The sequence below is a fragment of the Bos indicus x Bos taurus genome, chromosome 13, assembly GCF_003369695.1.
Source record: "Bos indicus x Bos taurus breed Angus x Brahman F1 hybrid chromosome 13, Bos_hybrid_MaternalHap_v2.0, whole genome shotgun sequence".
NCBI lineage: Eukaryota > Metazoa > Chordata > Mammalia > Artiodactyla > Bovidae > Bos > Bos indicus x Bos taurus.
This window is the reverse complement of record NC_040088.1, coordinates 8,621,975-8,637,344: the sequence shown is the minus strand read 5'-3', so window position 1 is coordinate 8,637,344 and position 15,370 is coordinate 8,621,975. Positions and strand designations below refer to the sequence as shown.

Sequence of the window (15,370 nt, the reverse complement as noted above, 5' to 3'; positions counted from 1 at the left end):
AAGTAAGGGAGAAGATCAAATGAGATTTAAATTGAGTTTGAGAATAAAGCTTTCAAGGATGGAAGCTTAACAACAGAAAGTGATCCTAAAGTAATGCAATCTGCCCAAGATGTCGTTAAGGAATGGAAAATGGAGATTCAACACAGCAGGACTGAAGGCAGAGATTAGGGGGAAAAAAGCTTCATTATTATATCCCACTGAGTTGAGTCACCTCAATACACTGGTTCTGTGAGTAAACAGAATAATTGAAATACGGTGTGGTAGAGCTGGAGTCTTACCTAGGCAAGCAGCTCCAGGGTTCTGAGCAGGCATGGGGAGCTAGGGGTGCACATCCCAGGTTGGCTGATGGAGAGGGCTTTCCAGAGAAGAGGCACCTGAGTTGAGCCTTGAAGGATAAGAAAGAGCTGGTTGGGAGACTTCCCTGGTGGCCCAGTGGTTAAGAATCCACCTTGCAATGCAGGGGATGCGAGTTTGATCCCTGCTCAGGGAACTAAGATCCCATGTGCCATGAAGCAACTAAGTCTGCATGCTACAACTAGAGAAAGCCTGCACACTGCAGTGAAGACCCAGCGAGGCCAAAAAATATGAAAAATAAAGTAAAATTATATATATATATATATGTATATATAAGTTTTAAAAATCCTACGTTCTTTAAGGAGACTCAAGGAGAAGAAATGGCAACCCACTCCAGTGTTCTTCCCTGGACAATCCCATGGACAGAGGAGCCACAACTGCTGAAACTTGCAAGCTCCAGGGCCCGAGGGTCACAACTAGAGTCTGTGTGCTGCAACGAAAGAATCTGCATGATGCAACGAAGATCCTGCATGCCACAACTAAGACCCCACGCAGTCAAATAAATACTTTTTAAAAACAGAAAGAGTTGGTTCAATGAAAGGACAGTGGGAAAGGGCTTTCCCTGCAGCGATGACAGCACAGTCTGGAGCGGAAAGTTGAAGGCAGGGAGGACAGAGATGCAGGCCTTGAGGCCCTGTGGGCTTGTGGGAGTGAGAGATCTGTGGGGTTGCTTCACGTCTGGGAGGCACACAATCGGGTTTGTATTTTAGAACCACCTAGCAGCCAGATTCCAGCAGTGCTGCAGACTTGACCTTCAGGCCCGCTTCTCATCCATTTATCTGGCCCTGGGACTTCCCCCACCGCCCCCACCTCCCTACAAAGGCCATTTCTTCTGTGATTTCAAAATCCTGGGTTCCTGCTCTTTGGAATGTCTTTTGCCCTATTCCCTCCACTGAATGCTTCACGGTTTCACCCTTCAGTGGGACTCTGAAATATTGTCACCCTCCCCAGAAGTCATCTTTTCTCTTTCCTCCGCCAGCACACTCTTCTCAGCCCAAGAAGATTCGATGCCTTCTCTGGGCCCATGCCTGCCAGCCCATGTCTCCTCGGGATATGCATATACTAAAATATCTTCTCTTTATCTCATCTGGTCTTCGCCCCATGGGGCCACCCGGAGGCTACTATTTATTCTTTCACACATTAATTTAAGCTGCTTTAATTGCTGCTATGATATGTTTTATATAATATAATTAATGTTTAATCCTGTGTACTTGCTTCCCAAGGCAGTTTTGTGAAGGGCCCAATTTTAGAATCAAGCAAATAAAGAATAAGTAATGGCTTAAGTTATTATAGTAACGCCCCCCTCCACCGCCCCCCTAGGAATGAAAATGGTGCTTGTGTTTTTCAAAGTGGGTTAAAAAGGGAAAAGATATTTTAATGTTGTCTCTATCCCAGGCATGCTTGTGTGACTTTCATGAAATTCCTTGGTCTCTGATTTCAAGTGTTCTGGGACTACGGGTATCAACTTGAGGTCTGTGTTGAAACTACCAGCTTAGTACCTCCTTTCTGACGGAGACTGTGCTTAGAATAAGAAGTTATTGAACCTACTCACTTATTTATTCATTCAGCAAATGTGTTGGTGCCCAGGACTGGGACAGATTCAGTCCTGCCCTCAAAGAGCTCACCATCAAATGGGGCCAGGCATATGGGTTGAGAATTCAGCATATTAATGCTGTGGGAACATGGGAGCAGGGGCGAAGGTGGGGTGCAGTATCTACTTCTGTCTCAGGGAGTTAAGAGGAGGTTTATCTAAAGAGAAGGTAAAATTTAAACTCATTCGAGGAAGGAGAAGGAAGGAGGAAAACAGCAAGACAGAAGAAAAAAACGACTGTGCCTTTGGAAAGTGAGGAAAAGGCGAGGATGCTTGAAGCCAGCATGCATGGTAGGACACGGCAGGGTGTGAACGTGGGAAAAGAGGGTGGGGCTGAGTGGAGACTCAGCTGCACCAGGAGAAGGAGTTTGGACCATCCTCAGATGAGAGTCCCTTGTTCAGGAAGGAGATCAAACCAGTCAATACTAAATGAAATCAACCCTGAACATATATTGGAAGGATTGATGCTGAAGCTGAAGCTCCAATACTTTGGCCACTTGATGTGAAAAGCCGATGCTGGAAAAGACAAAGGAGGCAAAGGAGAAGGGGTGACAGAGGATGAGATGATCAGATAGTATCACCGACTTAATGGACATGAATTTGAGCAAACTCTGGAAGATAGTGGAGGACAGAGGAACCTGGTGTGCTACAGTCCATGGGGTTGCAGAGAGTTGGACAAGACTCAGTGACTGAACAACAACAACAGGGTCTCAGTTCAGTTCAGTCGCTCAGTCGTGTCCGACTCTTTTTGACCCCATGAATCGCAGCACGCCAGGCCTCCCTGTCCATCACCAACTCCCGGAGTTCACTCAGACTCACGTCCATCGAGTCAGTGATGCCATCCAGCCATCTCATCCTCTGTCGTCCCCTTCTCCTCCTGCCCCCAATCCCTTCCAGCATCAGAGTCTTTTCCAGTAAGTCAACTCTTCGCATGAGGTGGCCAAAGTACTGGAGTTTCAGCTTCAGCAACATTCCTTCCAAAGAAATCCCAGGGCTGATCTCCTTCAGAATGGACTGGTTGGATCTCCTTGCAGTCCAAGGGACTCTCAAGAGTCTTCTCCAAGGGTACAGAGCAGCGCAAAAAGGTTTTTAAGCAGTGAAGTGCCCCCATCAGACCAGATCCTACAAACAGAATTGCAACAATGTGCACAGTGAGAGAGAGATAGGGCTCAGAATTACCTGGAACATAGCAGAGACTCAACAAATACTTAACTGTATGAGTGAGGCTGTTGTGACAGTCCAGGTGAAAGATGCCGAGCCTCTGAATTAAAGTTGTGGCAGAGGGGATAGAAGAGAGGGAATGGATCCTGAAGGTAGAATCTACAGGTCTGCAAATGTGCCCTTTGCAGCAGAAGCCAGGAGAATGGGGTTAGCAGCTCTCTCCCGTCCTCTCTGCTCTGTGCAGTTTGGCCTTTTGACCCTGCCCAGAAACTCAGAGCTTGGAGAGTCATCACCCCAAACACCCTCTAGTTCAAGCTCCTTAGGTTTCACTGAAGCACACCGAGGCTCAAGGACACCCAGCCCATCAGAAGCAGAGCCTAGGCCAGAACCCAGGTGTTCCCTGCTGCAGAGCAGAGTGTTAATACTGGTTCAGGAAAGGCTTGGAGGGTCTGAACTGGGGAAATAATCGCTACAAGGACGTGTGCTTCTGCAGAACTAGGGGGTCTCCAGTCTCCTAAGATTCTCAAGGGGTCCTGCGAGCCCACGAAAGACTGGTCTAGTCTAAGTGCCTGTTTTCACGTAGCGGAAAGGAACTGGAATGGAATAGAGTCTGGTGGGGACTGCACGCATGGATGGATGGATGGGATGGGGGAGGGGGCGCGCTGGGACGCAGCGCCCACGCGAGGGAATTTCCTTTGAAAGAGAGCGAAACTGTACGTTGGGAAACTCTTTTCCTTGAAAGGCCCCCCTCCCCCAACCCTCCTTCCACTACCCAGCCGTGGCCTTCCCGTTTTCTGGGAACTTCCTTAGGCCTCTCCATCCGCGGCGTTCGACACTTTCGGTTCCGCCGGGATTGCCGGAGGCGGCGGGGAAGAACGGGGCAGGGTGGGGGAGTCTTCTCAACACCCATAGGGATCTCTTTCCACTCCCTTCGCCTCTCTCCCAACTCCTCATCCCCATCCCCAGAAAGCGGCTGCCTCCCTCCTGCTCGGCCTTTGTAGTCCTAGGGTGCGCGGGGGGTGGGGGGGTCCCATGAAGAGCTCTCCTTGGAACCACGCTTTCCCCTCTTCTCCCCGCTTCCTTCCCCAAAGCGCGTCCCTAAACTCCTTGGGGAATTAGACTCCCCGGGAATGTCCTGGGGGAAATCCCAGGGAGGTGTGTCTCCGGGAGCTCCGCCCCTCCGCTAGCGAGGCTGGCTGCGATTGGTCCCCGAAGACCCCGCTTCTTTCCTGGGCGGGCTCCCGGGCCAGGACAGGGGAACTGGAAGCGGCCAAGTCCCGGCGCGCTCTCCTCCGGCCGCCGGGTTCTCACCTCGCCATGGTTCGTTTGCCACTGCAGTGTCTCTTCTGGGGCTTCTTTCTGACCGCCGTAAGTTGAAATTCCGTTCCGACCAGAGGCGGGAATTTGAGATTAGAGAGTAGGGAATGGGAAAAGAAGCGATACTTCGGGCAGGGAACCTTCTGAGCTGATTTTGGGAAGCTGGGTAGGGTACCCGGGGTCATGGCTGAATGAGATGGACTGTTTCTCTCTCCTCCCGGGCAGGGGTGGGGGTCCAGGTGGCCCACAGAGGGCGCCTAGTGGGGTCGCCGCAGGAAACGCCTAGGCAGCGCAGATGAGGTTGGGGGTTTCGGCAGCCTTAAGCCTTTATCTGGTCAAAAAACTGTAGAGTCTGGGTCTGCCTCGAAGGCTGGCCCCAAAGAGACGGTGAGGGGTTTCAGAAGTGAGAAGGGAGGCCAGCCAAGGGAAGGGGCGGGTCTAGCCGGTTTCCTGTCTCTTTCCCAATGTGGATAGATGCCAGCCTCTGTGAGTGGTTATCACCTCCTTGCCAGCTGGGGTGGCCTTCTTCCAGGACATCTTGCGGGAGCAAGGGATGAGGGCAGTGGCCCAGGTGCTTCTCTGAGAAGGCAAGGAGCTTTTAACGTTCCCACTCCAGAACCAAATCCTGGTGATCCTCCCCAACCCCCAACATAGGAGGAATACCCAAGGCTGTGTCCCTGCCTCCTGAATTTAAGATGACATAGGGGACTCTCGGGGGAACTGAACAGTTCATGGGACCATGAAAGGGCTGGGAGACCAGCAGGGGTTTCTCCAGGTACCCCAGAAGGGCTCAGATATGCCCAACCAAGCATATCTCCGGGATTTTCAGAGTTCCACACTTGACTCGCTTCTAGTTTAAATGTATTTTTGTAGTTCCTCATTCTGGAGGCTGGGAATCCCCCAAGTACCTGACACTGTCATCCCCACCCCTCTGGTCTCCCCCTAAATTTCAAGGGCTGTACTTTCTGGCATGAAGGCAGGGCAGGAATGACCCATGAAGTAGGGGGTCGGCAGCAAGGGGAGAGATGCTGTGGGGAAGCTGCTCTGGCCCCAGCACTTTCATTTTCACTGTAAGCAATGGCTCTTAGGGAGTAAGGAGGCAGGAAGGGGGCTCTTGGAGGAGAAGTGGAGGAAAAGCCAGTGGGGATAGGGTGAAAGGTGGTCTGAGCTTCTCAAGAGCAAAGTCCCAGTTTTAGCTCCAGGTGGAGACTAGGCTGTGACAACAATATCTGAGGTTATTTACTGAGAGTTTCCTGTGTGTCAGGCTCTGAGCCAAATACTTTACATGCATTCTTGGTCTGATTTCTTCCAACTCCCCCATTATACAGATGAGCAAACTGAGTCTCAGAGAGAGAAAATGGCTTGCCGCAATCCACTTAGCTAGATGGAACCTGCTGATAAATGTACATCTGCCTGATTTCTGAGCCAGCCTCTCAGATGGTGAGAGTTTCCAAGCCTTGGTCCTGAGCTACCGCATGTCAGAAGGCTTGAAACTATGACGTGGGAACTGGGGATTCGACACATTTTCAGAGGAGGGGCTATATTTCTCATATGTTTGAAAATGGCATAGAGGACTTTTATTGCTCTGGGAGTGTGGGGGGAAGGTCCATGGGCTTGCGGGGAGAACGTTCACGGGATGGTGTGTTGTGATGTGATGGCGGGAGCAGTGACCTTTGCTGTTTCCTTCCCTGCTTGGGATAAGATACACTTCTGTAAGTAATTCACCACCCTCCCCCCACCCCTACCGGCCCTGAGTTGAATGAGAAGCACCAATTAGGTAGGTTCCTGGTAGCCAGGGTGCTGGGCAACCCAGCAGATACTTATGTATGTATGATAATTAAAAGTGCCATTTAATGAGCACCTCCTATGTTCTGGACACTGTACCAGGCCATATTCATCCATTCTTTCTCATCTTCACAACCTAATCTGTGCATGCGTGCATTCTAAATTGCTTCAGTTGACTCTTTGTGACACCATGGATTGTAGCCCGCCAGGCTCCTCTGTCCATGGGATTCTCCAGGCAAGAAAACTGGAGTGAATTGCCATATCCTCCTCCAGAGGGTCTTCCTGACCCAGGGATCAAACCCATGTCTCTTATGTCTCCTGTATTGGGAGGCGGGTTCTTAACCACCAGGGCCACCTAGGAAGTCCTAATCTGTGGGGCAGGCATTATTTCTCCCATTTTAGAGTTGTAGAAACTGAGGATAAGAGAAGCAAAATAACTAGTTAAGTGTTACAAAGTCAAGACTGGAGCTTTACGCTGTTTGACCCTTAAAACTGTTCTTTTCACTGGCTGTTCCCAGGGTGTGAGATGATTTTAGACAGCATGCCGCGGTCGCTGTTGTTCAGTTGCTAAGTCATGTCAACTCTTCTGCAACCCCATGCGGATGTAGAATTAACAACACAAATTCACTTTGCAGTTCTAGTTAAAATCCTTTTCATTTTTTCAAGAAGGAAGTTGCTGGAGCTAGAATATAGTTAATACCTCTCAAATGCCTTGCTAATCCTCCTTTTAAAACAAAAATCAGGAGCAGGCCTGGGGTAGAGGGCTGTCAGTAAGCAAAGCAATCAGCTATGGTTTAATGACATTGTTTTGTTTCTGCTGAATTTATTTTTAGGGTTGCCTTTTATTTATGAGAAGTGATACTAGTTTTGTTCTCATGGCAATGCTATGAGGTTTACCTTGAAAATAAATGTATTTAAATGAACAAGAAGTCATGAATAGCATGGGTGGTACCTGGATGTGGTGACAATGATGCAGGTGAGACCCACATTGATGGAGAGAGGAAATATTGAGACCTGAGTTCTCATTCGGATTCTATCACTGCGTGACCTTGGGCAAGTGAATCAGCCTTTCTGGTCCCCAGTCTCACCACGTGTGAAGTGAAAGAATTGGATTTTATGCTTCCAGCTGCTCCATCCTGTATTTCGTGAGGGAGAGGTTGGATGATCAGATGATGAGAGGTTGGAGGGAGAAAACATGATGAGGCTCGGAAAGGGGAAGAGGGTGGGGAGCAAAAGAATAGAAGGAAGAGGCCACATGCTAAATATAGCCCCCATTTGGACTAGGACCAGCTGGAGTCAGCCAGCTTCAGGACTCCAGGGTAGATGCTGGAGTCCTCATGTGCTCTTGGGTTGCTGGGGAGAGGAAAGACTCAGCCCTCAAGCCAAAAGGAAGATCTGTTTAGTTCAATGAATACTGTGAGTTAACAGTGCAATTACTTTGTAAAATATCAGAATGATTCTCTGGGTACCTTTGTCATCATACTAGTTGGGGGTTTAGTTAAAAACAAATGCAACATATAACACACAGGCCCCGTTTTTCTGCTTTGTACTTAAACTTCGGTTCTACCCTCTGTCCTGCCTGATTTGCACCTGTGTGCCAAGGAGGCTACATCTGAGATTTCAAGATCCCTTCAAATCACCCAATTCCTTTTTTAGGTCCACTCAGAACCAGCCACTGCTTGTGGAGAGAAGCAATACCCAGTGAACAGTCTTTGCTGTGATTTGTGCCCGCCGGGTGAGACGCTCTAGCCCCACGTGGGACCTGTCTTGGTCTGCTGGCACATGCAGATCTCATGTGTCAACTATAAGCTTGTGTCTTAAATGACCCCTGGGATTCCCTGTCCCTGCCCCAGGATGTTCTGAGTTTCCTCTCTGCTGACCCAGAACTAGGGTTCCTATCTCTTCTGCGTCCTATACCAGAGTATGAAGGCTGGAAGGGTCTGGGACTGCCCTCTTTGAACCCCCCTCCCTAAAGCCCAGCTTTACCACTTTTCAATTAAGTGTCTGACTCATTGGGTTGCCTGGAGTGCCCTCATTTCCGGATGTTTTCCAGGACAGAAACTGGTGAACGACTGCACAGAGGTCAGCAAAACAGAATGCCAGTCCTGCGGTAAAGGCGAATTCTTGTCCACCTGGAACAGAGAGAAATACTGTCACGAGCACAGATACTGCAACCCCAGTGCGTGGGCTGCGGGGGAAGGGGCCCTTGGGAGTCAGGCTGATATTCCAGCTCATTCCTGACAGTACAGCCATCCTGACTTTTTTTTTTTTAATAGCCAGTGTCTGTTCTGATTGGTTAGAGTCTGGGTTGTCTTGGTTGTTACCTAATTTGATTGCCGTTCCTGCTAGGAAGAGGGTCTAAAAGAAAAGAACAGGAAATATGAAGATCAGGGGCCCCTGGATCACGGCCGGTAAGGGGTTCCCATCCTTCTTTCCTGTCTCTGCACAGACCTAGGGCTCCGGATCCAGAGCGAGGGCACCTTGAATACAGACACCATTTGTGTATGTGTCGAAGGCCAACACTGTACCAGTCACACCTGCGAAAGTTGCACGCCCCACAGCTTGTGTCTCCCTGGCTTCGGGGTCAAGCAGATCGGTAAGTGGCCTGTCTGGGAATCAGTTCTAGAGGCAGGAGAGAGGAGGCAAGGGCCCAAGGAGAGGGGCTGGGCAGCGGGCACTCCGCCCCAGAGGCTGAGAGACCGGCCTACCTTGATATCTCCACCATAGTGGGTTGGAAATGGAACCTTTGCCTCTGCCTCCCACTGTGGGCATCAGCCTCGGCCCACTGTGGGCATTGGGCTCGGGAGGGCCGTGGGGGAAGCCTCCCTAGGGGCTGCCTGCAGCAAGGGAAGGTGTGTGCTGCGGGAAGAAGTGCTTTGAAGCAGGATGCTCGTCTGGTCCTCCCTGCCCACCGGTCCCCCTGACAGCCAGACAGGGGGTCCACTGTAACGATTAATGCCTCCTCTCCCCTCAGCTACAGGGCTTTTGGATACCGTCTGTGAACCCTGCCCGCTCGGCTTCTTCTCCAACGTGTCATCTGCTTTTGAAAAGTGTCACCGTTGGACAAGGTATAAGGACTCAGCCCTTGTGTTTCCTGCCCCAAGAGGGGCATGGGACCCGCTTCCCTTCTCTCTGGCCACCAGTCCTTCGGTCCCCGCTCCCCATGTCCACACACTCACACACCTCTAGAATGTCTCGAGGGACCCCCATGGCCAACCAGACACTTTGGGCATTTTCTGCCTGCTCTCTCTGGGTGGTAGTAGACACCGCTGCTCTCTGATCTTTGGTGAAATTCTCCCTCCGTGGGGGGTACAGTGACACCGCTCTTCCTTTCCTTGTACCCCTCTCAGCCCCTCCTTCCTCCTCCTAAACGGGTTTTCTAGGCCTTTGTTCTAGGCTCTAGTCTCTGCTCACTTTGCCCACCTCCCCTGGACCATCTTTTCCACATCCGTGGCTTTGGCTACGGATCGTTCCCCATCACCATCTGTATAGATTTGTCTCCTAGGTCCCAGACTGTCGTATCTACCTGCCGAGGGTACACCTCCTCGGAGATGAGCCACGGGCACCTGCTTGCTCCCTTTACCCGCTGTGATGGGCGCAAACGTGCCTCTGGGCACCTGTTGCAGGGTCCCCCTCCGTCTCCCCCAATCAGTCACTAAGTCCTGTCTGTCTAACCTTCCAAATGTTTGGGGACTCTTCCTCCTTCTCTCTGATCTCCCTTGTCACCACCTTAGTTTGGACCTCACCACAGTGGTCTGGCCGATGCTGTAGCCTCCTCACTGGCCTCCCTGCCTCAATCCTCTCCCTTTCAGCTGGCTCTCCATCCCTTTGCCAAAGTAAGCTTTCCACCGTTCTCTCTGGAGCATGGCACTCCCTGTTTAAAATGCTCCGCGGCTCTCTGCGCCTTTGGGATGAAACCCTGACTCCTCTGCACAGCCTCCAACCTCCCAGCTCCATCTCGTGATCTCTTCGTGACATCATGTTGCTTGCAATTCCCTCAACACACTGTTTGTTCTCTTGCATTAAAGTCTTCTGCCTGGAATACGCGTAAGCACATGCCTGATTAAGTTTTTTTTTACGTTTAATTTGAAAAAATGAGTAAGACAGGCGTGAGGACAGAAGGCATAAAAGGGCCAATAGTGATACGTCCCTTGCCGCCCTCAGCCATCCTGCAGCCACTGGACCACGCGTGTCCTTCTGGAGGTTCTCTGCGAAAACAAACAAAGGCACACACATGCAAACGGATCTTTCACACGGATAGTGGCATCCCGTATATACTGTTGACTGTCTGCCTGTCTCCAGTAGGTGGCAAACTCCTGAACTGTAGAGGCGCTCTATTTTTCTTCCATGGATATATCCCTTATGCTCCAAACAGCATCTGCTGCATAGTAGGTGCTCAATAAATCTTTACTGATAAATGTTGACTGAGAAAGGGAGGCACCTTGGTTTGGTAGAGCCAGAGCACTGGGTTCCAGACTCACTCAGCTTAGAAAGTGTATGACCGTGTGGGACTGTGACCCTCATCTGAGCCTTGGTGTCCTCATTTGGAAAATGAGAATGACCTTCATTTCACAAGGGTCGAGGAAAAGACATGTAAATGTGTTTCAAAAACTCTTAAGCACTCTTCTCATATATGTGCTTTCTTTGAAGCTTCTCTTTTTCCTGCGTTAGATGTTTTGTCCTTTGCGATGTCCTTCTCTGTCCGTCCCTTTCCATTCCTCCGGGGAACCACCTTGGTCCAAGTCTTCATCATCTCATGTTTGGCCACTGCTTTGGCAGTGGCCTCCTGGAAAGCCATTTTTCTGTCATTTCTCCGCCTGGGAGATCTTTGGCCATTAAATCCTCTAGCAGCTTTAGTCATGTGGTTGGATGCTGACGCGACCCACCAGCTGAATCCAGCTGAAAACTTCATGGCTGATTAGTGATCTGGTTCTAAAGACCCAATTTTCCAGAGTTTCCTTATACCATCTGGCTCATCACCCACCTAATCCTTCGTATCATGTTGTCCTGCTTAAAGAGAATATGTTGTTATTGTTGTTCAGTTGCTAAGTTGTGTCCGACTCCTCTGCAGCCCCACAGCCTGTAGCCCACCAGGCTCCTCTGTCCATGGGATTTCCCAGACAAGAATATTGGAGTGGGTTGCCATTTTCTTCTCCAGAGGATCTTCTCCATCCAGGGACTGAACCCGTGTCTCTTGAATTGCAGGTGGATTCTTTACCACTGAGCCACCTGGCACGCCCTACATATACTGATGTTCTAAATTTTACATCCCTCAAGGGCCCACTGAGATCTAACTTCCCCAGGGAAGTCTTTCTGGATGACTCTCAAACCAGAGATTCTCAACTGAGCAGTTTTCTCCCCCAGGGGACATGTGACAATATCTGGAGATATTTTGGTTCTCACAACTGAGGAGGAGGATGCTACTGGCCTCTAGAGGCCAGGGACGCTGCTAAACATCCTACAGTATTCAGGACAGTCCCCACCACAGAAGAAAAATTATGTGGCCCCCAGACATCAGTGGTGCCAAATTTGAGCAGCCCCCTCGTCCTCGCATTCCGGTCACTGTGGATTCTGCCTCCTTACCCTGAACCATGCCCCGTTCACATGCACTTGGCACTCGTCAGAGGCTTTCCTACCCTCACTCCTTCACGGTTTACCGTTGTCTTTCCTCTGCACTTGCGAGTTCTGTATGAACAGTCCGTGTCATTCCCATAACAACCAGCAAGGAGAGCGCACATAACACATGCTCCGTGAACCTGTGCTGTTGCTTGTTGGCCGTCTCCCTCTGGGGTTGGAAATCTCACAAGTGGGGAAACTTAGTGTCTCTTTGTCTCTGTGTGTCTGCATGTGCACGCATGTCTGTACACAGCTGCGAGAGAAAAGGCCTGGTGGAACAACACGTGGGGACGAACAAGACAGATGTTGTCTGCGGTAAGTCCTGGAGAGTGGGCCCCAGCGGCCGGCTAAGAAGGTGGAGAGCTGAGGGGAGACTGGGGTACCTGGAAGCACAGGTAGGGAAAGAGGGAGGGGAGGCTAAAGCAAGAGGGGGAGGCAGTTTGGAACTGTGGCAATCTAGCTCTGCTGCTTATCTGTGGAGCCTGGGCAAGTCACTCCCTCTCTCTGAGCCTCAGTTTCTTCATCTGTAAAATGGGACAATACCACCTCCCCTACTAGGGCAGTGTGAATCCCTGGCATGGGCGCAGGCATTTTGGAGGCGCCCCGTCAGTGCTGTTCTGCCGCCCTGCACATTGAGGACCAGCGTGTGTGACATTGTTTCCTCTCAGGCTCTCAGTTTTGTTTTTTTTTTGGCCACGCCACATGGCTTGCAGAATCTCAGTTCCCTGACCAAGGATTGAATCCCGGCCATAGCACTGAAAGCCCGGAATCCTAACCTCTAGGCCACCAGGGACCTCAGTTTTGATTTTAGAATGAGGAGGTGACTTACAGCCCAGATCACAGACTCAAATAACTACAGAGATTAGGCAGGATCCAGTTAATGAGTGAAAAAGATGAGGGGTAAGAAAAAGGTACTCTGCTTTTCCTTAAAATTCGCTTTCCTCTTGGCAGGGTTGGGACTGGGGTGAGGTGAGGAAGGCACTTGCCTTGGGCACAATATTTAAGGGGGCACCAGAAAAATGCTGTCATCAAGATAGATATTTGAGGCAATACTTAAAAAAAAATTACTGTGAAAACTCCATAACAAATGGAATAGCACCAGTTTAAATAAAGACAGGCTCCAACCCTGTATTTGCACAACCCAGCCTCACTTGCCTCACTGTAGTCCCGACTCCAGTTCCAGTAAAACTTTATTTAAAAACAGGTAGCTGGCCGGTGGGCCAGAGTTTGCTGATATAATTTTTCAAAACATGACATTAAAATATGACTTATTTGGGACTTCCCTGGCAGCCCAGTGGTTAAGACTCTGCACTTCCTATGCAGCAGACATGGGTTCGATCCCTGGCCAGGGAACTAAGATCCCATATGCTGTGTGGCATGGCCAAAAAAATACGACTTATCTTGATTACTGAGCTTTTGGGTGTCCTCTTCAGTCTTGTCCTGAGGCAGTGCTTCATTGGTCTTACTTTAGTCCTTACCACACCTCTGGTCTTTTGTTCCAGTTTCCCATGTAGAATAGAGACTTAGGCACAAGAAACAGTTTCCCTTCCTCTCCATTCTTCTATAAGAAAGACAAGGGTGAAGATGTAAATGAGGCTGGGCCTCGGTATTGGACAAAGGGTAGGGAGGGGTGGGGAGTGTGGCGAGCTGGTATCGGCAACTTTCACCACTCAGTTCTGGCCAATGAGTGGCAGGTGGGTTGCTGGCCCACTGGGGCTGGATCTTCCAAATTTGTAAAAGAAATCAGATACCTAAATTTTAAATGTGCAATCTCCTAATTTTAAAATGTTGGCAAATATTATAAATTAAACACACACACACACACACACACACATGCCAGTCACACTAAAGACATCTGTTGGTCACATTTCTACTAGGGGACATGTGTTTGAAATTTCTGATATAGATGAGCTTTGACACAGAAGGATTTGAAAGTCCAGCAAAGCACAGCAGCTTTGGGCAAAAGGTTGGGGAGCCATGGCTGAATTCTTGCTCTCTCCAGGTTTCCAGAGTCGGATGAGGACCCTGGTGGTGATCCCCGTCACGATGGGAGTCTTGTTTGCTGTCCTGTTGGTATCTGCCTGTATCAGTGAGTCCCCAGGTGGGGAGGTGATGGGGCAGGAGGGACAGTTGATGGGTCACCTGTTTCCTGATCTGGCCTTGCTGACTCCCCATCCTTTTTTTTTCTCTCTAGGGAACATAACCAAGAAGCGGCAGGCTAAGGTAAGTCACCCAAGGAAAGGGTTTAAGACAGGAAAGAAAGACTGATTCATCCTGTTGCCTATATGGCAACAAAATTGAGGCAGGGCCAGTCCCCTCCCCCTCCTCTGGGCTTGGGGCTTCTCCCCTTTTGTCCTTTTCTCCCAAGCTCACCTTCCCCCAGAGCTTCCCCAGCACCACTGGCAAAGTCTGACATTTACTCTTCTTTCCTGGGAGAGCCGCATCTTCCGAGCCTTGGTGTGGGGTCTAGGAGTGGGTGATAGAGGAACATTTCCTTAACCCGCGGGCTCCCCTTACGGAAGCTTCGTGACACCCTCGCTGTGGCCAGCAGGGGGCAGGACGCACCCATGGAATCAGCACTGACCCTTGGTTTGGGAAAGGGAAAAGGGGCGAGGGGTGGGATGGCTTCCAGGGAAGCGCTCGGAAGTGTTGCTAGGGGCAACTCCAAGCCTTGTCTCCCCAGGCCCTGCACCCTATGGCTGAAAGGCAGGATCCCGTGGAGACGATTGATCCGGAGGATTTTCCCGGCCCCCACCCGCCTCCTCCGGTGCAAGAGACCTTATGCTGGTGTCAGCCGGTCGCCCAGGAGGACGGCAAAGAGAGCCGCATCTCCGTGCAGGAGCGAGAATGAGGCCGCGGGCGCCCAGGGGCGTGGCAGCCCGGGCCCATGGACACGAACCTGGGGCTGCTGCTGCGGGGGCAGGGCGACAGCCGCCCTCTGCCTGCACCCCTGCAGCCCAGAAACAGTTCACCTTGGGGCACCTTTCACCCCAGCCCTGGAGCCCGCTCAGTCTCCCAACCTGCTTTTAACGATGGTAACAAAACTTTGGGGAGGACATACAATAATATCCACCAGACCTTCCACCCCAGCGAGCGGTTCATTGCTGACAGATGTCATTCGGTGGCTGCTCTGAGCCCAGGAGGCATATACATGGATATGCAGTGCAGTATTGTTTGTGACAGCGAGCAACTGGAAACTGCTTAACTGTCCATCACCAGGGGACTGGTTAAATAAAACTGTAATATATTTATGCAACAGATCTTAAAAACAGTGTCATGGGGGGAAAAGTAGTTTGCAGAATGGTGGGCACAGAAACTTTTTTTTTAAAGCATGTAACCCAAATCAGGAGGCTCAGTGCTAAAGCATCTGCCTTCCAATGCAGGAGATGCACGAGATGCGGGTTCAATCCCTGGGAAGATCCCCTGAAGGAGGAAATGGCAACCCGCTCACTCCAGTGTTCTTGCCTGGAGAAGTCCATGGACAGAGGAGCTCGGTGGGCTACAGTCCATGGGGTTGCAAAGAGTGGGACGTGACTGAGCATGCAC

General features: G+C 50.5%; 1 protein-coding gene across 2 annotated transcripts; it reads left to right on the top strand.

Annotated features, from left to right (window-relative positions):
- Positions 1–4,340: 4,340 nt before the first annotated feature.
- Positions 4,341–15,084, top strand: CD40 (CD40 molecule). Of its 2 annotated transcripts, none has more exons than XM_027558390.1 (9): positions 4,341–4,474; positions 7,865–7,943; positions 8,262–8,387; positions 8,658–8,804; positions 9,183–9,276; positions 12,078–12,139; positions 13,827–13,925; positions 14,019–14,047; positions 14,508–15,084. In XM_027558390.1, exons 1-9 carry the CDS (start codon positions 4,424–4,426, stop codon positions 14,673–14,675), a joined length of 855 nt encoding a protein of 284 aa, XP_027414191.1. In that variant the 5' UTR covers positions 4,341–4,423; the 3' UTR covers positions 14,676–15,084. The 2 variants fall into 2 exon arrangements, with proteins under 2 accessions (XP_027414191.1, XP_027414192.1); XM_027558391.1 differs by having other exon boundaries at positions 4,343–4,474; positions 13,827–13,913; positions 14,508–15,080.
- The last annotated feature ends 286 nt before the right edge of the window (positions 15,085–15,370 follow it).

Excerpts from the sequence above, each read along its gene's own strand:
- CD40 (XM_027558390.1), top strand. The coding sequence starts at position 4,424 with ATGGTTCGTTTGCCACTGCAGTGTCTCTTCTGGGGCTTCTTTCTGACC. Across the intron at positions 12,140-13,826 it reads CAAGACAGATGTTGTCTGCG|GTTTCCAGAGTCGGATGAGG; the intron begins GTAAGTCCTGGA and ends TGCTCTCTCCAG. Across the intron at positions 14,048-14,507 it reads CCAAGAAGCGGCAGGCTAAG|GCCCTGCACCCTATGGCTGA; the intron begins GTAAGTCACCCA and ends TTGTCTCCCCAG.